General features: G+C 39.6%; 1 protein-coding gene across 3 annotated transcripts in view; it reads left to right on the plus strand.

Annotated features, from left to right (window-relative positions):
- The window catches only part of creb5b (cAMP responsive element binding protein 5b), a 51,846-nt gene that overhangs the window by 1,938 nt on the left and 24,583 nt on the right, over nucleotides 1-25,325 (plus strand). Inside the window, exons 1-5 of one of the 3 annotated variants that reach the window (XM_008432491.3) lie at nucleotides 4,389-4,653; nucleotides 9,672-9,749; nucleotides 10,052-10,145; nucleotides 12,548-12,669; nucleotides 14,885-15,042. In XM_008432491.3, coding sequence (XP_008430713.1) covers nucleotides 4,624-4,653; nucleotides 9,672-9,749; nucleotides 10,052-10,145; nucleotides 12,548-12,669; nucleotides 14,885-15,042 — 482 coding nt within the window. In that variant the 5' untranslated portion in view covers nucleotides 4,389-4,623. Of the gene's footprint in view, nucleotides 1-4,388; nucleotides 4,654-9,671; nucleotides 9,750-10,051; nucleotides 10,146-12,547; nucleotides 12,670-14,884; nucleotides 15,043-25,325 lie in introns of those variants that run through there. The other 2 variants (XM_008432493.3, XM_017309572.2) reach the window with 2 other exon arrangements.

The raw sequence follows: 25,325 nt of genomic DNA on the forward strand, positions 1-25,325 counted from the left end.
TTATTCATACAGTGAAAAGCGTAGGTTTTATGACAGCTTACCATAAAAACAACTAAAACTGAGTCTTTATCATTGTCTGTTTTAGTGGTGTGGTGGAAATGATGCAAATATTTACCAGGATAATATCAACCTCTCCACATTAACCATGTAAGAATTAATATTTAGAATTTTTCTTTAGGACTAATTCTTTGAAGTGGGCTTTTAAAAATAATAATAATATGAATTTGCCAGTAAATGAGAGTATTTTTGCAATATTAATTGATAGGAGGTGTCATTTCATTCATTCATTCATTCATTCATTTTATTCCATTATATTCACAGACTCCATGCCTCTGTGCCTTTCACACTTGAAGCCAAAGTAAAACAGTTTTTCTTGTTTTTACTGGAAAACGCTGTCAATTTATTTCATTGCTGTCGTTTTTCAAAGAACTGGATGTTTTCAATTACAAATGCTGGCTCTGCCTGTTCCAGTTATTTATTTACCATTTTACTTCATGGGTATAGTTATAACTAATTATTGCTCTTCAACTTGCTGCATCCCATAAATACAGATGAGGTAACAGATGTACCAGAGATTTTTATTTATTTATTTATTTTTATTTATTTATTTATTTTTTTATTAGAATGTACTCTTAAAACAAGCGTTGCATTCAACAAACTTCCTGTAATTCAGCTAAGAAAGATGAGCTCATGAGTAAAATGATTCCCTCACTACTTTAATTTTCAGCCATGGGTTTAACAAATCATCTTTATTTATTTATGAATAACTACTTAGCGTTGTTAAAGACAGCTAAGCAAGGAAGTACGGGTTATAAGTAATCAAGACAGCTAACAACACTTTCATTCAACTTTAAATGATGTGGACATCAAACAGTGCTGTGTGCTGGGAGAGGGGTGCCATCTTGAAACAATTTTCTGTAATTGTCTGTCATTGTTACCTTGGTAACCTTTGTTTTCTTTGGCTATGAAACTTGTGAAGATGGTGAAATATGCTATAGAAGGCTAAAAAAAAACAAAAGTTACCAAATTAAGCAACTTACATCATTATTCAGACACTTCAAGTTAAAGATGTAAAATGACCTGTGACGTAAAGCTAAACAGTATGATTTGACAAGTGATTCAAAAGAAGAAAAAAAAATACAATCTTGTTGCTAAATGGACATTTCTCAGAGGACAAGTGCTGAAGAGAACATTATATATATATATAAAAAATAAAAAAAACATTGTGGAAGCTGAAGTCTACTAAAAAAGAAGCAAAAGAGGAAATTTAATTCGAGTTATCTCCAATTTTTGTGCAGCTGGTGTGAGATAGTGGAAGAACAAAGATCACAGCATGTGGTATGTGGTTCACTTCTCAGCAATACATGTATGAATCATCACATTTTTAAACCGCACCCTTCAACCAAACATGTAGAGCTAATGGACAAAGCACTTTAATTTGTTAGAAACAAATCCTCCATTCAGTTCTGCGTTGATGTACAACTCTGTTTATTTGCCAGAGATGAGATAAGCTGTCACTTTTGTACATCTGAATTGGGTAATTGAACAAATTAAAGCAGTTTCTTGGTTTGTGTCAGATCTGATCGCGAGTTTGCGAGTTTTGTATTACCATATTTTAATTCTTGTTATGATGAAAGCAGAAGACGTTTAAGAACCACTGCATTGTGAAATTAACACAAATAAGACCATAATTTCATTTGATCTTTTTCTATCCATGGTTGTTATATTCACAATAAACACATCTAAACATGCAGAATCCATTTTCTGGCATACAGGATGGTACTCTTTAGTTTTAAGGAGTCATCTCACTGAACTGCCTCCTAATACTGCTCTTGATGGTTATAGGAATCACTTTTTGAATGCAGAAAAATCCCTAAGATTTTCTACCTTTAAACTTCCAACGTGCAAATTACAATGAAATGAGTTTCTAATTCCACCTGAAGGCTTAGCAGTTTTACATTTCTTAGTCTCCACAAGAGATATTGTTTACCTTTGCATTTTGTGTGTTGCACTGTACACAAGCAGATTTATTGTGTGATCAGCAGTGCAAACAGAGTTTTGTATGTTTGCATTCAAGCTTAACTCTACAATAGAATCACAACTCTGTTCAAAGTTTTTCTGACTTACAGCTATTGTGACAAATAACCAGACAGTCATTCAACATGTCTCGCCATTGACTACCTACCACGTTTTTTTTTTTTTTTAAGTTGGAACCACAAGCAGTTTACATAAGAACAGCAGTCAATCAAGATTAAGTCTTCTTGTTTCACAATATATCATTATGTCCCTCCTTTTCTTCCTGTACTATTGCTCAGCTTTATTTTTCCAAACCTGCATATTTTCAGTTGAATACTTTCTAAGTTCAGTGTTGCCTCGAAAACCTACCCAAATAACTCTGCACCAACAGCTATTATCTATCTTGTATATAAGTTTTGTTGCCAGACATCATTTTACCCAGAGACGAAGCTATAGGACCTGATTGCTCTAGTCTTCCCCACTCTGCCATCCTAATGAGGGGCTGTGTGATGAGCTGAAGATGTTTCCTGCCCTTTCGGATCCAAAACCTATCGTCAGGATTCTAGGAATACAATATGGTATAGTTAAAATTAATCCAAGCTGTATATTTTGTTAAAACAGCTAAAATGGTGAGGCTTTGTGACCACACTTATGCATGCGAGGCAACCTTTCAATTGTGTGGTTATATAACCGCACAATTTAAAACCTGCAAATCACAAAGCAGTGATGCAACTCTAAGCTTTACAAATAAGTGAGCAGCAAATTCAGAATCAGATGTCAGATGCTCCCGTCAGTGTCCGTTTCAGTATTTCTATTTAGAAACAGAAAAACGTTAAGACGCTTTTGTTATTCCTTCTTTACACACCTGGTGCAATCATCCTCACTGGCTCTTCAAGGTGATCTTACCCGAAAGCATCGCACAAAGGCATAATCATAAAAGGGTTAGTATAATATAGATCAAATCTCCTTTAGTGTGGGTCACTGACCCAAACTGTATCGGCTCTTTCCAGTCTTAATAGTCTGTTCTTCTAGAAGCATAATGTTTGGATTGGTTGGGAAATATATTGGCAATAAAGAGACAAAGGGATGTCATAAATGTTGATTAAAGCTCTGGTTAAAAGACAGAGGCGGAGAGACCCTGAATTATGAGGGCCTTTCAGACTGCGTTATTGTTTCGGTGACAGAGCTCTTAGTGTGTCTAGTGGAGTGGTCGCAGGCCAGTGGTAAACATTTCTCAATGTGTGAGGAGTCATTAATCCCTGGAGTGGAGGATGGCTTCACTGCTACCACTGTCTGTGGCCTGAGAAATCACAGCCAATTGGCACCAGCAGGTCACCACGGAGCTGCAACTCTAAAGTGTTATACGCAGATGTCTAAATCTCTGCTAATGTGCTGGAGCTAAGGCACACGTTTCAGAAAATCAACTGGAAGGTTTTACCTGTTGTTGATGCCACACATTCATTCAGAAAGGTTATCATTATTAGGGTTACATTTTTTTTAAAGAAAAGATAAGAAAACCACTTGTTTTTGTCTGAAACAGAAAATGCATAATTTCTCCCAATGTGGCTAAAATAATATCACACTTATTATTATTGTTATAGTACGGTTCGTTATAGATATAGCAAGGTTATCTGTACAAAAATGTTTTAAGTAAAAATAAATAGTAAAAAGTAGTAAATAAATAGTAGGAAGTAGTTCAATTTTATGGTGTTTTTACAGGGTTATTTATCACAATATTTATGTATTTTTGCTATTTTCAAACAACTTTGTTTTTGTTGTAGACATGGGAAAAGTGTAGGGGCCTTATTTTCAGCCAGCTGACAGGTAGTACACAGCAACAGATGAGGAAACAGGAGTGCTGGTTTATACATCTAGTATATATACATATATATATATATATATATATATATTTTTTTTATTTTATTTTATTTTTTTTTCAAGCCAGAACATGTTAAAAACACAGGTACATTCTTAGTGCATATTGAGCTAAACAAAACTTTAAATTTAGGTTCATTATTATTATTTATTATTATGCACTAAGCTGCATAATAATAAATGCAGCTTAGAGAGAGAGGGAGAGAGAGAGATAAAACCTATTTTAAATTTAACCAAATGTCTTCCCCGTCCCGTTCTGTGGATATATTAAAAGCGCATGCGCAGGAAATAGAAGAGTTATTTAGTAAAATTTAAAATAGTAAAATTAAACAAAATTCTTTTGCAGCCGAATGTCAGTCCTGGATGCAGCCTTCTCCTGCATCAAGCTGCTGCGTCCTGAACCCAGTTCAGAGCTGTCACTTCACCCGCCTGTCTGACTGGTCAGCAGTGTGACCACTGCTGTGTCGCACCACACCCACTCCAGGACCAGCCGGTGTCCCGTCCATGCTTCTGGGCGTTCCTCCACTAACCCCACTCCGCCCGCGCCGCCCCCCTCGTGCAGGGCCCGCTATGATTTAGAAGTTCAGGAATCCCACGTGACGTCACCCCGGGGTGACGTTATGCTTCTCTAAATAGATCGCATTGTAATCCTTTCTCAGTCCAACGTGGTTTCTTCTCAGAGGCTGCTTCACATTTTCTACACTTGTTTGGTAAGTTGAAAGCCCTGCCACCATGCAGACCCTCTTGCACGAGCCTCTGCAGGTTTGTTGACTTTGTTTAAAGCGATATTTTTTTTGGGTGACTTTTTTTTCTTTAATGCAACAGCTTGCTTTCTTGTTCGCTCCAGCGGTTTGGATGAAGATGTTGATTTTCTTCCTGTTTCGCAAAGATCCAGGCGTGCAGCTAAAACGACCGCTGTCTCCCGCGGGTTTTGCTAGATTTAACGGATTGTCATCTCACTTCATTGCCAATGTGTGGGCCTGTATTTACTGTTGTTGAAGTTGACACGGAGTCAAGTGCCGCTGCAGCTCTCGGTTCATATAGTCTGCATGGACTTCACTTCACTCCCACTTCACTTCAGCTTCCAACTTCTAAACAGGTTTATGCAGCGGGGCTCGTTTCACTTCACCCTGGCGCTTCTATCAAGTTTAGTCTCTTGCTCCGAGCTGCATCGCTGCATCATTGTCACGCCTGTCCCGTTCAGGGATAAAGCGCAGCCGGCGACCGTCCCGGACTCTGCGTGCTGCGGTTCACCAATGATGGTCTGGAAAACGCTTCTGCTGCTGTCAAGCCAGTTAAAGAGAAACAAACGACGCTTCTGTTGTTGTTTTTTTTTCATTTTATATATATTAAATTGAAGTTCTCATTTGTTATTTTTTTTTTATTTTCCCCCCGAAAAGCATAATGTGAGCAACATTACGTCATCCTGCAGGCTCGTCGATATTTGATTAACCGCGGAGATGTTGAGGGCTACTTTCAGGAAGGTTGTGCTGACGAGGCGCGCTTTGTTTCTATACGGCTTGAAGGGAAGAAACACGCTTTAATTATATGATTGCTCCTCGGCCGCTGTCATTATGTTTATGTGACAGCGCTGCCAATAACCACTTTTCCTTCATGTACACTCTAAATTATGCTTCCGGTTTTACTGTTTCACCTCGTGATTTCTTGAATTAATAACATTAATTAAGTGGCTTGGTAAATGAAATTAGGTACAACGTCTGGGTTTTATTTGCTTACTAGAAACCAAATGTTTTTGTCTAGTAGAGAGGTTAAGTACGAAAATAGCTTATTGAAACTCCAGTTTAACTTGCCATTATTAGCAGCAAACGAAACATTAGTATGTTTAATGTGACGTGTTTTTGTTTCGTTGTGGGGATAAAGTAGAACCTTATAAATGCAAAAAAAAAAAAAGTTGTAAATTTCAAGGGAACTGCTCAGACTGCAAAATATCATTGAAATAATTAAATACGTTAAATTAGGACTTAATTTGTAACAAAAATAGGCAAAAACGTCACAAAAAGCATTAACCACTGCATTAACAATTGTGACCTGCAAGTGCAGGAAGTCTAGCTTGTTTTAATTTGTACCTTGCTACAGATTTCTTCCATATTTTACGCAGGCTTGATTGCAGTCTTGAGGCTGATTGCACTGGTGAAATGTGACCCAAACTGAGTTTATTTGTTGATGGCTGCTTCCAGTACTCAGGGTTCCTTTGTAATGATTGAGCTAATGTAAAAAAAAAAAAAAAAAAAGAAAGAAAGAAAAAGAAAAGAAAAGGGGTAAAGTGACAGTTCAGTCTGGCCCCAGAGCTTTTGTTCCAGAGTAGCACTTTTAACTCTCAGGTTTATTTCTGATGTCTTGCATTGAAATCAAAGTGTTTCTCCAGTTTAGGGGCTTTATTGCAATGGTAACCTCCTCTGTTGTGCAAGACAGTTGCAATAAAATCAAGTTTAGATCAGTTATTTGTTACATGAGTGGATCTGCAGCAGAAGTTGAAGAAACTGTCTTGAAAAAGGCCAGAAACTCTGCCTCAGGGATCGCCGTAATCCTGCCTTGAACTTGTGCTGTCAAAAGCCAAGGCTATAGGAACGTACAGATTTGAATTGCTCTGCGTGTTCATGCTCGCTTTAACCTCTTTGCACCTCAACCCCTCTTTTCCTCACCATATTGTTTAAATTCTAATGCGTGGTCTACCTGGAGAATTCCTCCCCAGTTCCTCTTGAAACCAAATGCTTGACCCTAATCCTTCAGCTCGCTCACATCAGGGTTTAGTTAATGTTATAGTGTAACCAAATTTCCTCCGCTAAACTAAAACATCAATATAAAATGTGGGCCAAGTGCTCTTTCCAAGAGAGGGGCGTTGAGTACTGATAATCTGAAGTGTGAGAGGTATGGGGGAATTCGCAAAGGCATTTTTGGAATTAACAGTTGAGTTTTATGCATCATATGGTTTGGATTTCCTGGTAACTCTGCTGAAACAATCAAACCCAATTTCGGGAACCGGAAGTATGTGTTTGTCGGCCTTTATATTAATTCTCATGCTAAGGACTTTGATTCTGATTCTAAATAATAATTCCCAGTGATAATTGTATGCATCGTTTACTCCGTCAGCAGCGATATGATCATCCCACTTGAACCTGTATAAATAGATCATGAGAAAATAAGCAGAGTGACACGAGTGGCATAAACAGTAGAAAACTCATTTGAGTTAACAAAAAGGTGACAGAAATGATTCAGAATTGAAATGACTCTAACGACAGGTCTGCAGGCTCAGGTCTGTCATCCTCTGTTTTAGTTTGAACTTGGAGCTCAAATCACCAGCGTTGGTTGTGTTTGTTGTAGCAAAGGAGACCAGGTGAGCTTTTAGAGCCCGTGAAGTGGAGCCTCAGTGCACCGGGGGGAAGGAAAGTAAGACCTGATCACTTTGCTCTCTTGACAGAAAGACCCTGTCCAGACCCTGTTTTGCAGGCTTGGTCATGAAACACAACTTGTTAGGCAAACACCACTGCTTGACATAACACAATATTAGAGTGTTTTGACGGCGCTTCAGGAAATAGCCTGTACCCATGAAAAAAGGGACGCCTAAATAGTGTGTGAAAGTATTCATGTTTGTAGTTTGAAGGGTGGCTCTGGCTAAATCACAGGTGTGTTGCAGTTCTTGTACTCATGACAGACTAACACGAAAGAGAAAAAAGCGATAAATGTGACTGCTGAATGTGTGAATCACACCGCCGCAAAACTGTTCACAGCAAACAAGAAAAGAAAAGAAAAACAAAATCAAGAATGGGATTAATTAATGTTTTCCAGATCGGTAATATGACAGGTGATGTAACAAAGTCGCAAGCTTTTGATGATGTTCCGATATCAATGGGGATTTTTAAAAAATTTATTTCAGTGTCAAAACAAAACAGTAATTTAATTACTGACGCTTCATGCCAGTAATGTTTCTACTTGTTCTCCACACCAACAGATCTACTTGTTTGTCGTAAAGTACTAAAGATAAAATAGGTTTGAAGGTTTAATTCTAAAGTTGTGTTAATGTCTGGCATTATAATCTTGATGGGCTGCACTTCTGTATCTCTCTACGAACCATTATCGTCCTGGAAAATGTTAACATCTGATACTAAAATATAATGCACTAATTGAAAAGGGTTTTAAGTGTTTTTTTAATCTTTTGTAGAATATAATAATGCTCTTGATCATGTGAAGAGCTCATTAAAATGTGTTATGCTGTGCAGTTTTAAAAGTTTAACAAAGGCAACAACTTGTGTATCTGTGAATAATTTAAAATGATACATCACTCATAAATGAATGTTGCATTTCATTTAACTATGAGGTTCACCCTTTTGATGGTTTTGCTTGTCCGAGGCACTGCCAAGATTTAGGAAGTGGAGAGACTCAGCATAGACAGTTACTGTTTTATTTACTTTAAACAAAAAATGGCAAACATCACCACAGATTTTTCTTAGGTTTAGGCTGAAAAAATTCTTTTTGTTTATATATGAAAGACTGATCTGATTTGCCAATCATCTTTTGTTATAGCTTTTTTTTATTTTGCTGTTTTTGTTTAGATTAGCTGGAAAAAAACCACGTCTACCTGTCGTTCATGTGTTATTTATTGGTTACGTCCCAAAGTTTGAAGGTTGATGCTTTATTCTGCTGTAAACAATTTATATTTCACACATACGTGAAGATCACAATTTCATTTTTAAAATGTGCATTTCTTTCCTTTTTTTATTATGCCACAGTTCCATTTTATTGTTTTTTTTTAAATAGCTAAATAAGAGTCAAGGAACACATCTTTCTAAGATGTTTTGTCCTCTATTTCTCTCATAAAACCTAAAATAACAGCTGAAGTCATTTACTTTTGAGAAGTTGGAGCTCATGCACTCTTGTAGCACACTGTTAGCGTGAGTGCAGTCTAATTTTTAAGGTTGTTTGTCATAGACCAAATGGACTTCTGCCATCTAATTATATTTGTCTGCTGTGACACCACTTCCCTTTCTTATTTTTCCACAGAGAAGTGTACCAACTAAGTTCAATAATATTGCAAGAAATAACTAAAAAGATGAAGATAAAAAGTGACTCAATTAAAAATATTTTCCATTGAAGATTTATTTTGTCACTTTACTGTAAAATACAGATGAGTGTTAAAGTTAGAGGAATTTTTGGCATCGTATCTGGAAAACTAGCCGTTTTTGGTCTTAAGATTAATTACATATTTAAGACATGCTTTATTACATAATTTCTCAAAAGTTACAGTAACCCTTAAAGCTTTTGTTTTTATTGTTAATTGTACATTTTAGTTAGATGCTGCATGCATATTGTTTTACAGGGTAATATGATAATGGAAAACATGTTGCTGTTGTGATATTCATGTTTTTATTTTAAGACGAGGACATCATTTGCAAATACTTTTCTCAATCTACTCTTTGTATTTCTTAAATAAATAATATTAACTGTGTATGTAATTTCCCCACCTCGTACTCGTGCGTAAGCATTTTGCCCTCCAAAATCTTTGTCAAGGTCCAGTGTCAGCTGGCCATGTTTGTTATGTTATTGCAGAGTTGCAATGTATCTAACTTTAAATAGAACATGATGCACAGCTGCAACTACTATGTTAGGCAAATGATTGCAATTTGATCAATTGTGCAGCTCTATCTTTTTGTATAAGTTTTAATAATCTGTTTTTAAATGGCTTTGGATTAAAGCAAGCAATGTGCTTGATCTAGAGTCAGTCAGGTTCCCTTTTTCATTCATTTATATGTCTTCTCTTGCAGTTTTATGAGACGCTGGCCAGAGGGATGAACTCAGACCAGGAAAGGCCATTCGTGTGCAATGCTCCTGGCTGCTCTCAGGTTAGTGTATATCTATAAACGCATATATGGGGAGAGTCACACAGGATGTCTATGTGCACATCTCTACCTAACAGCACACAGAGCAAAGAGCAAATCTAATTACAAAGCAAACAGCCAGAGTATGATATTTAGAGCTACACCAGTTATCTAGCATCTATTTTCTAGTTTAAGAGGTTTCTCCATCTTTTTTTTGCCTTTGGTCTAAACTAAAGGCAATTGTCTAAAGTACCCTATTTTCCTTTCCATTAACTGTTCTTGCTTTTTTTTCCTTCTACATACCTCGTGGTCTTAAAATCAAACAGCGTTTTCCCACGGAGGACCATCTGATGATTCATCGTCACAAACATGAGATGACCCTTAAGTTCCCCTCCATAAAAAACGACAACATGTTATCAGGTGAGTTACGTCGGCATCAGTGCAGACCGATTTGCTTCTGCAGCCCAGCAAGTTTCTGATGCAGAGGTGTGCCACAAGTGACTCAACCACAGACATACTCATCTGTCATCGCAAACCTTTATGGCTAGTCCTATACGAGCTGTTTAAGGTAACGTAAATCATACGGTTTGCTAGCCTACGGCTCAGGAACTTGCTGTTCCTACCGTTTGTGGTCACCATATTGCGCTTCTTTTTCTGCATAACACTTTGAGTAATTTACGTCTTCAAAAATTTTTTAGGTGAGTTTTAATTTTTAAGTATAAGCGATTATAGTCACCTTATCTTGAGGTGTTGTAGAGACTATGCCTCTCCAGCTATTGTCTAGCTAAACCAGATTCTATCCTCTTTATTATTTACACCGTTTGGACTACAGGATCAGCTTTTGCAGGCCGAGTGTCTCATAGTCTTCTGTCTGTGTTACAAATTCTCTGAATTACATGTTGAACTCAGGAGAAAATGGTCAGCAGTTTACCATTACCCATAAGCTAGAGCTTAGTCACACATGGTAATGTGTCTAAACAGTCTCCTTAGCTTTAAAATAAAGTGAACAGTGTTTGCTTTTCACTGGGCAGCATCCTGGATAAAAATTAATAGCTTCCTTTTTTTTTGTAAATTTATTTATTTTTTAGTTAGAGCTTAAATTAATATCTCACTCTTACTCTGGATAAAACTGTATTTTGGTTTCACTAGTCATGTTGAAAGTTTGCGTCAATCCCCAGTCTAGCCAGTATGAGTAAACAGACCATGAAGCATGCTTTTAGCCTTTGAAACAACCGTGATCCTAAAATCACCTTCAACTGTCTGAAACCTGATATGTGTGCACCCCCCGCCCCAAGAACATCAAGCTGAACGATGCAGCTTTCAGCTTTCGGCTGAGACCCCCCTCTCAGCGGGAGGAATCTGTTCTTTGTCGGCAAAAATGGTGCTGTCAAGGGAGCATCTCCCTCTCACTAACTAAAGGCTCTAATGCTTTTTAAAAAAACCAAATGGGTGATGGTAACTTAGAGTGCCTTCAAGCCTTTTCTTGTTATGACACAATGTCTTTTATTTGTCAATCCCCTAATTAAATCTATTGCAACAAATTTCTCAAGTTGCTTAGTTAGTAAATGTAATCTACATGTGCTTAGTTTAATCTCAGTATAAAAATGAAGACTTCTAAGGTGAACAGATTCATGAAGACCAAGAAACACAGTAGACAGGTCTGGGATAAAATTGTGGAAAAGTTTGAAAGAGGATGTTGTTATAAATAAATCCTCTGGAAATAGAAAAAGCAAGGTACATATCCAAACTTTCTAAGACATGAACCTACACCTTGATTAGGAATCCTGAACAAGTCATATTTGCAGTTTTCCAAAAGCCATGAAGGGACCCAGCAATAATGTGAAAGAAGGTCTTGCTTTCAGATGCGACTAAAGTAAAAAGCATGCGTGGAGGGAAAATAACACTGGACATAATGGACACATCATGCTGTGGGGATGCTTTTCTTCAGCAAGGAGAGGGAAGCTGGTCAGAGTTGACATGAAGATGCTCTGAGCTTAACTCAGACCAATCCTGGAAGAAGACGGATTAGTCTTGAAACTGATGCCAAAGTTCACCTTCAAACTTGATAACAACCTTAATGGAACCTTACAGCGAGTTATATTCATTTGTTGGAATTGTCTCGCCAAGCCTCATTGAGAATGTGGAAAGACTTTAAAAATTACAACAGATGCTTTTCATCAAATCTAAATGAGCTTCAGCTATTTTTTTTTCCAAAACTGAACAAAAATTTGAGTCTCCAGATATGCAAAGCTGGTATAGACATACCCCCCATGTAACCAGGACCTGTTATTTTACCGAAATATGCTTCTGAAACACTTAGGTAGATTTTTATTTGTAAAAAAAAAAAAAAAAAAAAATCTAAAACCACATATTCTTTGCCTTCCATCTCACAATTACGGACTCCTTTGTGTTTTTTAGTCACATAAAATACCAATAAAATAATTGAGGTTTGTGGTTGTAACATGACGAAATGTGGAGAACGTCTGGGGGTAGGGGTTGGTGAATACTTTTAAAAGCACCATATATTCTGTAAACCTGAGGGGGGGACCATTAGTTTAATTTCAAGATGACTCCAAATATACTGGAATATGTTTTTGTCATCATTTCATTTATGTTGGAAAGGATGTTACTTCTCTTGCAGACACGATGCTCTGCGGTGTGTCGGTTTTTGTTTTATTGCTAAATGTTTCCTTCAAGACAAAGCTTGAGAACAATTTCTTGCCAACGCGTATGTTCTCGTGTAGCCTGGCGGATTAAATGGTATAATCAACTGTTAAGACCTCGAGTGTTTTAAGCTCGACAAAATGTTCTTTGACTTCCAGACCAGACGCCCACGCCGACCCGATTCTTGAAGAACTGTGAAGAGGTCGGACTGTTCAGTGACCTGGACTGCTCCATTGAGCAGGACTTCTGCAAAGCGCAAGAAGAAGAAGACAGTAAGCAGGTACTGCAATGCAGAGGAGAAAGCCTCAGGCCGAAACCCAGAAAAACCCACAACCCTCCACCGGGGTTGGGTTTTAAACCGCTATCTGTGCAATCATCTGTCACAAATAGATGCCTACACCATGTGAACTGATAAAGCCTCTCAAATAGATTTAAGAAAACACCCTAAACCTCACCTAACCACACTGCTCCCTTTAAAGAAGCCGATGACCACAAATGTTTGTGCACTATGTTATCCCTTCCTCTATTCTCATCTTTTTTTTGTTTAAGGTACATATTAGTCAGTCGTGACAGACGAGGTCTAACAGATACAAATTTGTCATCCACCTCAGATGAAGAGAGACCTCAGATCAGGTTCTTCACCTGTAACTTTGAGCAGCTCCTCAGTCGTACTCTCAGGGGAGGGAGTCATATTTCTTCCAAGAAATAAAGTCAGACCACTGAGGCAGCAGCTTGACTGTAACAGCAAAACCAGACAAACTGGCCCGACTGTCCTGCATGAAAGCGGAGGTCCAAAATGTTACATCCGCCAGAGGACATCGTCGTTTATGCGTTATAGCTCTGCCCTGCGGCACCTTCACCCGGGACATGGATACTAGTCAAATCAGCAGAAGACAGACTGCTTATTTAACGTCTGGAAACATGTGCGGAGCATGCTGCAGCTAAGCTGTTTTCTGGGAGTTTGGCTCAGGAGCCTGTCTGTGTTCAGGTCAGCCATGTCTAGCCTGCCCAGCCTGTGTGGTTTATGACGGGAGGCTCTGCTAAGTCAGCAGGAGGCGAGTCGGAGCAAGACGATGTAGGAGTAAAATGCACAATAGGCAGAGATAAGCAGCGAAAGCTCTCAAACACCTGAAACGCTGAAGTTAACCAGCAAAATGAAAAAAAAAACAAACAAACAAAAAAAAAACATCACATGAGTATGTGTTGTGCAACAGTGCATGTGATTTTATTGTGTTTTTGTTTATCAAGCTTACTCTTCTTCTAATGTTTTAATATTTAAAGGACAGTTATCTTACGTTTGTTTATGCATTTCACTAAAACTAAGGAACAACTTTTGGTTTTGGGAGTTTTATGTTTTTTGTTTAGTTTAATGATTACATTAAACTGGATCTACAGTGCCACTCAGAGGTTAAAATAGCCTTATCAATAACATCATTGTGGGTCTTTAACTTTGTTTTAACGGTTCTTTTTATGGGGTGGTATAGAACTTTAAATCAAAGTCCATCAATTTTAAAAAACAAGAAATGTCTGAAAATTCATTTTAGGTGCTTCACTCTGATCCAAACAAATTGAAGGTTTTACATACATAATCATGTATAGTTAAATGTCCCTCAGCAAGCTGTAAGAAAACAGTTGAAGTTTTTGTGGTTTTTGTGGTCATGAACAAGCTTCTGACATGATTCTGTCAGGATATCACTCGTCTTGTCAGAAAATGTAGATTTCATGTAAGTCTGTTGGATTCCAGGATCTGATCTAATTTTTAGGCATAAAGTTTCAATGGGGTTGAAGTCAGGACCAGTTCAAAGGTTTAACATTACAGATCTGTGATACTTTGACAACCAGGCGTTAGCAGAAGGATAACGACTGAAAACACACCTTAAAAAGGATTTCGGAAGGATAAACAGCTTCTAAATAAAATGACCCTGACCTCAAACTTGGTGAAAACGGATTACGCTTAAATAGCAGGTCCATGCCAGGACACAATTTATTCGCTTTTGCCAGGGAGTTCATACAAGGCTAGGCCTTGCTAATGGCTCCAGAACGTTTCTCTGCAACTTTCTAAGAATGGTTCAAATTTAAAAGCCAAAAATTAAAGTGACATTTGTGCCAATGATGCAAGTACTTAACATTCCAAAACTTTACAAACCCATTGAAGGGACCACCACATGAGAAAAAAAAAAAAGACACACCATATAAGATGTAAAATGTTGTTAACCCAGAATTATTTTGCAATGGCTGTTATTATACATGACTGAGCCTTCAGAGAGTTTCCAAGGAACCTGGTCTTCATTAGACTGTCAGCGTGTCCCAAATGGAACGTGGAAAACCTTGTAGAGCATAGTTTACATAATTCTCAGTTACAGCTTAAAGATGGGTGTGTGAGGAAGAAAAGTTAAATGGTTGCAAATCTGCACACTTGTGCTTCAAACTCATTCTTAACTTCATGTGTGAACGCTTTGCTTTCTCTCTCTCTCTCTCTCACTTCCTCTTTGCAGAACATCGCACTGCATGGCCAAGCAGGTCAAGGTCAGCACCAGCAGTCCCATGCACGGATGGCCAACCATGATACCAGCATAGTGATCCAGCAGGCCCTTCCCTCTCCCCAGTCCAGCTCAGTTATCACTCAGGCTCCCTCCACCAACAGACAGATAGGGTGAGTGAAACACAAAACCAAAAAAAAAAAAAAAGAAATTAGCACAAACAACAGACTCTACTTTTATTCTGTTTCTCTTTCTTTTTTGTTGTTGTTGTTGTTGTTGTTGCATTTACGTGAAGCATGTTTTGCTACGACAGACAAGGGCGTATTAAGAAAGTTTTGCCATAAAACAAATGATCTAACAAGTGGCAGATTGTATCCTCTCACCTCAAGTGTGGCCCTGTTTGGTGACAGCTTTAGGCTGAGCCTCGTCCTTTGTGTTCGTGCCAGCTGTCATCCCTCTGTCGTCTGTGAGGTAATGCTAGTGTTTAGTTACATTTCGGGCGCTGAATGTGGGGCCAGAAAATCATGTTTTACTGTTCATTCGAGGTTGTCTCAGAGCAGAGCATACCAAAGGACTCAGGGGATTAGATGAGGTTATTTCTCAAGCCTCAGTCGTGAGTGTCTTTATAATAGTTTAGCATTTTCATGTTTGAAAATATAGTTGTTTTTATTTTTATCTGTGTGAGACTTTCGGTCACCATCACACAAATGCAAATGGGAAGTGTAGCTCTAAAGTAAGTCATCATTGATTGAGCATTTATTGTGTAGCTAGTTGTTTAGAGTACAGACTAATCTTTGTGCAAGCATAATCTGACCTTGTAAAAATGTCTGCCACATTTCCCCCTGTCTTTTTTAACAATACATCACAAAGGTATTCATACCCCTTGATGTTTTCCCCATCTTGTCCAACCAGTGAGGTTAGATGTGGATTGACCGGGAAGACAAATTCTCAGGTCTCGCCACAGAATCTCAGACTGGGCCTTTCTGACAGACGAATATCTCATGCGTATGGTTTTGCAGCCTCTAACAGATTTCCATCCGGTTTCGCCCTTTATTTAGCTGTACTCCCAAACTGTGGATCTATGCAGTTCCTCCAGCACTAACGTGTGTCTCTTGGCTGCTAATCACTTAAAGCTCTCCTTGTCTGGCCTGTAAACTTAGTGAAATGCCATGTCGTACCATGCATCGCTTATCTTTTTCATTGTAGATTTTGGGTCAAGCAGTATTCCGCGAGATGCCCTCACCTATGGGGTTTTGCTTTATCGCTTAATCCTGCTTCAAACTTCATACTTTTGCCCTTTGACAACCTTTAACTTGTCCTACTTCAGTCCTTATGCGTTAGCTCCAGCTGCAATGACACTTTTGCCAGAGCTTTGTCATTGTAGCCCAGGCATGTGGCTACCTAGTTAAACATTGAGATGGCTCAGTGTTAAGCTGGTCCTGTGTTCAAGTTGTCCTGTGTAGATTTACAGCTCGAGGAGCTGCTGAATATTGGATGGGAGGCCCATCTCTAAGCCTGACTGACACCTCGTCAGGCTCTTTGTTGAGCACAGAGATGGAATTTCATCCCCTCAGAGGAGCAGCAAATCACTGCCAGTAACAGAGACCTCGCTAGGCGCTGCTTCACCTGAGTTCACCTGTCAGTACGAACGCCCTGCCTCTCTGATGCACTATTTCTCTACCTGTCATCACGGCCTGCAGTTGCCGCAGCATCTTAAACAATTTGGTGAGAAATTTGCACTTGTTAAATAACGTCACACTTTTGCTCCAGGAGCAAGGGAGGACAACCAAAAAGAGTCACTTCTTCTGTGGCGTGGTTTTTGAGAAAACCTTGCTGCTCATCCATGTGATGAGTCTGTGGAAGTGCAGTTTGTTTACAGCGATTAATGAATCCTGACACATGAATAGGAAGAGTCGATCTACACAGGAGAAAAGCGAGCTGGAAAGTTTTACATCAGCAGGATGTAAATCAGTGCTTCCACAGGAAGACATTTGGACTTACCAAAGTCTTTGTGCACAGGATCTCTTTACAAGGACACCCAACATGAAAAACGGTGCTTTGCAAAAACTGAAACAGTTATCCCAGCAGTGATTCCCTGTGATGAGCTTAAATATCCAACTTATCCAGTAACAATGCAAAACAAATGATTTTTGCTCTGATTTTCTTTTTCTGATTTTGAAAAAATTGAAAAGAACTTGATTCCTTATCAACCAAAGAATTTTTTTAAACTGTGAAATACATAGCGGTCGCCCTCGTCAACAATGGCGAGGTGCATCTATTATCTCTGTCATGAAGCTTTAAATACTGTTACACTTTAAGCAGCTGTTTGTTACTAAATGAGACTAACGATATGAATTTAATCTCACTTCACTCCGCTTCCTCATTTTGCTCTATACAGAGTAAGTGTCCAATGAATTATTATAACAAGTCATTTTCAGTGCTTCACAATGTTTACTAAAGAGCTTTGAGGCTTGGAATCAATTAGGATTGGTTTTCCTCAAGACCATTTAATTCAGGACTGAGTCGAGCCTGCAGCTGTGAAACCTGAGGACTGCTCTCGTTCTCTTTTTCTCTCCTTTCCTCTGCTCCGAGTCCTCGAGCTGGGTCTTTGGGGACCTTCGCTGACACAAAACAGCGTTAAAACCAGGCATAAGAAACAGCCAACAGATCCTAACGTCGCAGCCTGTGTCAGTTCCTACGGAAGGCTCTGAATGCCCTCTGCCTTTCTGATCACACACAGCTGGTGCTGAGTAATGTCCCGGTTAACCATATTGGACAGTCCTGGACAACCACATGAGATACAGAGTTTTGTGGAAACCTCAACCTTTTGACTTGATCTGAGCAGAGATGGGTGTGGGCACAAACTATTAAATGTGACATTCTTTTTATTTTTATTTTTCTTCGGCTCAACAGAATAATTTAGTCCAGTTGTTTGTTTCCATTACTCATTACAGTAAAGATGAACGCAGACACTTTAATTAAAAAAAATTGCCATGCACGTGCGGGAAATTATCAGCTATTTATGCAATATTTGAAGACATCTTTAAATGTTTTCTGCAATGTGTTTCCTTCTAATGCTTTTTTATGGCATAAAACTAAACATGTCAATTATGTAGATTAAGACTTTGGATGATAAGCGCCATAACCATATGTACTTTTAATATTTTTTTTGACAGACCAGCACAAAGAAGGACATTATTACAAAGCGGAAATGATGCATGGTTTCTGAGTTTTCTTTAAAAGAAATTTCAGAAATTCAGGTCATGTGAGAAACAAATACTGCACATAGCAGAAAGTTCTCTGGTCAGACGACACTCACAGAAAGCTTACTAGAGGAACATGACGGCGGCAGCATCATGCCACCATCACCATGGGGAAGAGGTTGGTCTTGGTTAATACATGGCAAAAAAAAACAAAGCAGTGAAATCTGTTGGAAAATCCAAAACTCTTGAACCTGTTAGAATTGTAGCGTTTTCATAGTATTGAGTATTGAGAATCTGTGATGCAGGAGTTGAAGTTTAATGTCCACAGATACTCTGGATTAGCTTGAGGTATTTTATAAAGACTGGACCTACACTTCAGTGTCTAGATGATCAAAGCTGGTAGAGACATAACCCAGAACATCTGCAACTGTGATTGTTGTAAAAAGTTGTTTTACAAAGTGTTGCCTCTGAGGACCTCTACATAAATAAATGCCACACTTTTTAGATTTTATTCCATTTCACAATTAGCCCCTATTTTGTGTTGGTCTTATAAAATGCTGATTAAAAACATTAAGCTAGTTAGCTACATTAGATATAATACTAATAAAGATGCATGAATAGTTTTGCAAGGCTCTGTTGGTTAGTAGGTGCCAAACTCTGTACAGCACGAGCCAGTGATTCATCATTTACCATCAGTGTGTGAAATTACAAGCTGCAACCCTCCAACCACTGAATTAGTATGTCATTCAGCTTTGGTTTGTGACCATCTAACCAGAATAGGTTTTGAAGATTTTGCTTAGTACTTCTATTCAAATAGCATAGTCGTATTAGACTTGCAGAAATGTGCAAATCTAAAATCAGTACGAACTTGCCATCCACGAAGCTCATTTGAGTTCGCCTCCTCCCTGCAGACAACCTTTGAGCTTTCTTTTAGATGTCACATTTATAGCTTAGCTTGCATTATTGGTGATGTTCCACCCTGGGTGCACTGCATGCACCATGTCGAGCTTTGTAGGAAGTCATTTCGTGGTTTTGTTTCCCATGCTGCTTTAAATGCACACCATTTTTCACACCTTAGTCGCCCAGCTACTTGTGGTCCTTCTTTTTGCCTTTCAGGGAAGTAGCACAAATACATGCTCATCTTCATGCGAAGGCCCGGGTGACAAATAGGTTCGCTGTAAGTCTCTTTGCAGAGAGATTTGGTGGTACGCCGACTGATTATTTAGGACCATGGTTTGCTGTCGGTTAGTGACGTCGGTCAAGTGTCTGATTTATACAAGAAAGGCTTTGGAAGGCACATTTTGTTTTTTTGTTTTTTTTTATAGTGATTTAGCTTGTGCTGTTTCTATGGCTATTTGAATGTAAGATTCTTTTGTTGATTTTTTTTGTACTAAATATTTTGTGCATTGTGCATTTTTCTACATGCATACTAAAAAAACTGCATCGGCTCACCTATGCAAATACAATAGCAGGTAAAAAGAAATGCTTCCCATAGAGAAAACGTTGACTTTATGGTGTTCACCATTCAAACCAAACCATTCCATTCTTGTTTGTGATTAGATATGTTTCTCAAAAATTGTGTTAAGGAAGAAGGCCCATCCTCTGTAAAAGTGTAGGGTCTTTACACAATCTTTACATCTAAAATGTGGGCTCCGTTTGCACATTGAATGTAATGCGCAGAGTTAGTCAAGCAGTAGACAGTCAGATGTATCTAGGGTAATAAATTGCAAAAATTAAAAGACAGCGAGAAAGCAGGATGTACATCTGACCTGAATTAAGATGAGCTCATTGTGTACTTCAGCGGGTTTAATAGTGCGTTTGTAGAGGAACGCCCAGACTCTGTTCCCCTCTCATTCCAGTGGGCCTGTGTCATCTCTGCCCCTGGGCCACCACACATGCAGGCTCCTGCAAACGCAGCTCACACATAGGGATGTGCCTTGCTTCTCCCGGGGTAAGCGCAGGGATCACAGCGTGGGGAAGAGTGGAAAACGGGGGATCAGAGGTGGACAGGGAGGAGGAAAAATGGGATCAGAGGTGGACGGAGAAGAGGAAGAGGGGTATTAGGAGGTGGATGGAGGAGGGGGAATGAAAGATCAGGTGGGTGGAGGAAATGGAGAGAAGAAGAGCGGCACTTTTATACCAGGAGGATGGTCACTTGTTGGGGGGGCAGGAGGGACGGACAGAACACACGTCTGTACGAGGAAAGGAAAAGACACATCATGTCTGGATGAAAGAAGGAATATAATAGTATTAGAAGAATGAAGGTGTGGAAAATAACATTTCAAGATAATAAAAAGAATGTGAGGGTGGAAATAACAGGCAACAAGAGAAGACATGAATCAGAATGAAAAGGAGAAAAGTTCAGCGAGGGACATGCGCAGTATTAATCGAATTTATTTGCATGTTTGTGTTCGATGAAAAGCAGCGGCGATGGAATGTGAGAAAGTGAAAGGAGCTGCGTTTGCCAGCTGTTGGGAAACCAGTGACGACAGGTGTCAGGTTAGCTTGTTCAGAGATGGCTTAGGCTGGTGGGTGCTTTTTCTGATTCACTGCTGGTATAACTGTACTGACATAATTTTGTTCATAGTAAAAAAAAAAAAACAAAAAAAAAAACGGTCTTATCCTTCCTCCTTTTGGCCTAAATGTAAACAACTCCACTTTGGACATACTGTGACTTGCTCATAAATTCAAACAGGATCCCATAAGCATATGCAAGTAGAGGATTATAACAAAAAGTATTGGACATTTTCATAAAAATCTGAAAGGTGTCATATAGGTGCATCCAACCACATGTTGTTATAATTGCAGCTGAAAGTCTAATGTGTGTTGTTCTTTGCAAAACAGCTAAAGCCTATTCACACTGGATTGACTGTGCCTGTGAATACCAACGTTCACATCCTGTCACAGATTATCAATTGGATTTAGGTCTGAACTTTGAATGGGCCATTCTAACACTTAATTATACTTCAATCTAAACGAGCACACTGAATGCCTGAGAACTGAAATTCATTATTTTTGTAAAAGAGAATGTTAGAAACCTATTTTCTTGTCCTTCCACTTCACAATTGAAATATCAAACAAAATACGCTACTTTTGTTTGCAACACAACAAAATCTGAAAAAGTTCGAGGCGTGGGAATACTTTTGCAAGACGCCGTACAATGAAGCTTATTGGTAAAAAAAAAGCGTTATTGACAGCCGTTCATCAACTGTGCTTTGGAAAGGGTTGACTCAGCCTGTGGCCCCCCTAAAGTGAGGACACCCCATCCCAGATCCTTCCCCAGTGAAGCTCCCTCGCCGCATCCATCTCATCTCTAGCACGCTAATAAAAGTCAGCCTGTGTTGTAACCCATTACAGCTGATTTATTTGATCAGATTCGTATTATTTCCTCAGTCCAAACCCCATGGCACTCTCCTCCCACCAGTGATTAAAGGCAGTAAATCAGGGGCAGGTCCTGCGCAGTGTTTACTCTAAGAGCCAGGCAGCTGCAAGCTGTTTGAGGCCCTTGTTTCTTTTTCTGTTTATCGCTGTTCCCATGGCGACTGCACCACCATCTCCCAAATGTCTGGAACTTGGCCCTGGGCTGTTTTGGTTACGTACAAAACTTTTTAGCTGCTGCGTCTATCCCGAGCTCACAGTGACTTCACCCAGCGAGGAGCCAGTGCAGCGATGCTGGAAGGGTCCAGGAGAGAAAGAGAGGGAAAGTGAGGCGCAGAGGAGAGGAGAGGAGGGAGGGACAAAATCAAGGGGTATGGAGGCACTGGGTGGGGGGAGGGAGAAAAGCCAAGAGCATTACATCATTGCTGGAGCGGAGTCAAAAAGGGAAGGACGTGAGTCAGTGGACTGAGTGAACCTCTCTCCGTCTTTCGGCCGCTTTGGATGACGGCCAGGCCCGCTTGTGTTTTAAGTCCCTACACTTGAGTTGGAGTTGGGGACTGGCGCGGTGTGCGCACACTGCAGGTTTGATTAGAACAGAGAGACTTGAGCTCAAGTATGACCACCCTGAGGGGCCCAGAAAAGAGTTATACCAAACTAATGAAACATAAAAAAAAAAAAGTCTTCTCTTCCACTTGGAAAAAAATATACCAGAAAAGTGACAGTCAAAGAAGAGAGCAGAACAAAAAAAAGCAGTAGAGGGGTTCAGGCAGGGAAGAAGATCCAGGAATGATGTCATGGTGGAGTGAAGGTGGGCGGCGTTGGTGGTATGGTGGTGGTTCTTGGGCGGGGATTGAGAAGGAGAGCGAGGCACTCAGTAATGTGAGAGTGCAGGGTCAGGACTGTGGAGTGTCTACCTGCTCCCCCCCCCAGGGCCGTACGGCACAGGCTATTATCAACCCCTCAGCCGAGACTGTTATTATTCACTCATATACATACGCACATGTTCCTGCAACGTAAAGTATGGCATGACTGCAACTAAAAGGTATTTTTGTTGTTGTTTTTTTGGTTATCTTAAGGGTGTTACGAGCACAAGAACCTACTAACCCACATAAGAAACAAAACAGCGCCTGGAATATGTAGTTCATTAAAAATTACTTTTATGATTACACGATTAGTCAAGTCCACAAATAGCATTAAACACAATCTCCTGATCAGTAAAGAAGTGGTTTGTAAATAAAAACCATGCATTGTTTTATGTGTTAGACTCTGAGACATCTAATTATTTAAACTGAAAAAAGCACAGTGCTGTCAGATGCTAGTGTTGTTTTTCCCTCTGTTCAATTAGCAGACTGTTTTTGTGAGGTGGTGACAAACACAGACTTGGTGTTAGCCGTGCTAACGCCGAGGTGTCTCCTTAGTAAATGACTCAAAGGGGGACTTTCTTTTTCAGAAAGCAAGAGACTACATGCTGTACCTGCGCTGTGCTCCATTTTAACTTGTGCTATTGTGATTTTTTTACTCTGGAGTCACAAGAAATTGAAGTCAGGATCAATAATCTATGAAGCATATATTCTTTCATGCATAACTAGAGTGCCCTGCAAGTATTCATTCCCCTTTGTCTTATGTTACATTGCAGCCTAACAGAACAGTGTGCTGTTGAAAGTTTACGCGACGGACCGACACAAAGTAGAGCATAACTGTGATGTGGAAGGGAGATGATAGACTGTTTTATGGAATGTTTAAAGAAGAAAAAAATAAATAAAAATGTGATGTGTGTTTGTATGCATCCTTCCTGCTATTGCAAGTCTGTTGATGTGGCACCCTTCCAGCCGCACATGTGGAAACTTACATTTTTGCTTCTTCTTTGCAAAATAGCTCAAGGTCAGTCAGATTGGATGGAGAGCACCTGTGGCCTCACATATGATTCTCAATTTTAGTTAGGCTTGGGCTTTGACTGGGCCATTCTGACACAGGAGTATGCTTTGATCTAGTGGTTCTTAACCCTGTGGGGCTGATGGTCTTTCATGTCTCTGCTCTAGCACACTTGATTCAGATTCTTGCATTTTTCTCCTTTGCATGCCATCAAGTGCTGCAGAAGCTTAAAACATGCAGGGCAGTGGGAGGGCAGTGAGGACCAGGGTTGAGAAACACTGATCTCCTCCATTCCTCTGTAGCTCTGATTATATGTTTGTAGCTGCTGACCTGCTACATGGGAGAGGAAAAGTGTTGAAACTGGACTTTCTTTGAGCCTCTTTTCATCCACCAATGACTTTCTTCTTTCCTCCTATTTATAAAGGCCAGCGTACTCCTGAACTACCATAGGCCTCTCTCCTATGCTAGCCTTTCAGTTTAGTAGAGCGCTGTTTTGGTAGGTCTGTGGCAATTCAAACTATCACAAATTTTCTTTAAGTAAAGCCAAGAAAATTGCATTTCTTCTTATTATTTTTTAGTTCTTTTTAGTCCATTTTTCAGTTTTGCGGTTGTGTGTTGGTCAATTAAACTGTTGATTATGCGGAAAAGTTCAAGGGATATGAATACTTGTACCGTATTTTCTGCACTATAAGGCGCACCTAAAAATCTTCAATTTCCTCAAAAGCCGACAGTGCGCCTTATAATCCGGTGCGCCTTATATATGGACCAATATTGAGCCACAACAGGTCTAGCAACTACGGTAAGCAGCCACCGACTTCATTTTCACCTGTAGAAGAAGAAGCGCGCGGTGCATGCTGGGATAGTCAGAACGCTGGTTTGTTAATAAAGTTTGACTGACCTATCTATGTATCTATCTACCAACCTGATAATCAGGTCGTCTGCAGATCATTTAGCACCACGTTCTCCACGAACATGCTGTGCGCGAACGGAGAAGGGTCACCATCGTCCGGCCACGCCCCGGCCCAGTTGCAGAAGGCTCTCCTCACTGACCCAAGTTGGACTGTTTTGTTGACATTCTTTATGTCAACAAAGTGGCTTTAGACATTCATCCGGGGTGCTTCGACTAGGGTTACCAAGGGACCAGCCCTTATACATTTAAAGCCGGGGGGAGGGGGAGAGACAGAGACTGCGGTGGCAGCGTGTCGGTTGGTCTGTGTTACCCAGAAAGCAGTTGGGCACAATATCGCAACACCAACACCGTGAGTGAAACAATGACTGGGGCAGACTACTATATAAGGTACTCCGGGACCATTTCTTTATTATTACATATCCACATTTGTAGAGAACGGAACAAATCATGTCCCGTATCGGTTCAATACAGGACGGGTGGCAACCGTAACTGTAGCGTCTATTCTATGCGCCTTATAATGCGGGTCTTATATATGAATAAAGTTTTAAAATAGGCCATTCATTGAAGGTGCGCCTTATAATCCGGTGTGCCTTATAGTGCGGAAAATACGGTACTTATCTTTAAAAAGGTTATAATTTGACAAGTTAGCAGGACAATAAAGCTAAAGAATCACGACTTGAAGCTATTGCTTTATGTCTACAAAGTATTAAAAAAAATCATGAGGCGGGATTTTACAAACATGCAATTTTTTTTTCACCATTCAAGTGCTGCTTTATCCTCTTACATTTCCAAAGTGTTCATGTTGAAATAGTGTAAATGTGGAACCATGCTATGCAGCTCATTGTACTTTCATGACTTTTCCCATGTGGGAATGCTTGGATTCGCCGTGCTGCTCAGGTGTCATAAGTGCAGCTAAATGGGTGTGATTGTGATAAATTGGGATGTTAGACAGGACTGACATGTAGTCAGATGGTAATAGTCCTGTATGTGAATGTGTGTGTGTAGCAATCAAAAATGTCTGAGGCATAAATGCTCATTTTTAGGTCTGGAAAAATACAGGTATTTATTCAGGTGTGGGGCTGTTTGCTCCACT

The sequence above is a fragment of the Poecilia reticulata genome, chromosome 16 (genome assembly GCF_904066995.2).
Source record: "Poecilia reticulata chromosome 16, P_reticulata-male-v2, whole genome shotgun sequence".
Classification (NCBI taxonomy): Eukaryota; Metazoa; Chordata; class Actinopteri; order Cyprinodontiformes; family Poeciliidae; genus Poecilia; species Poecilia reticulata.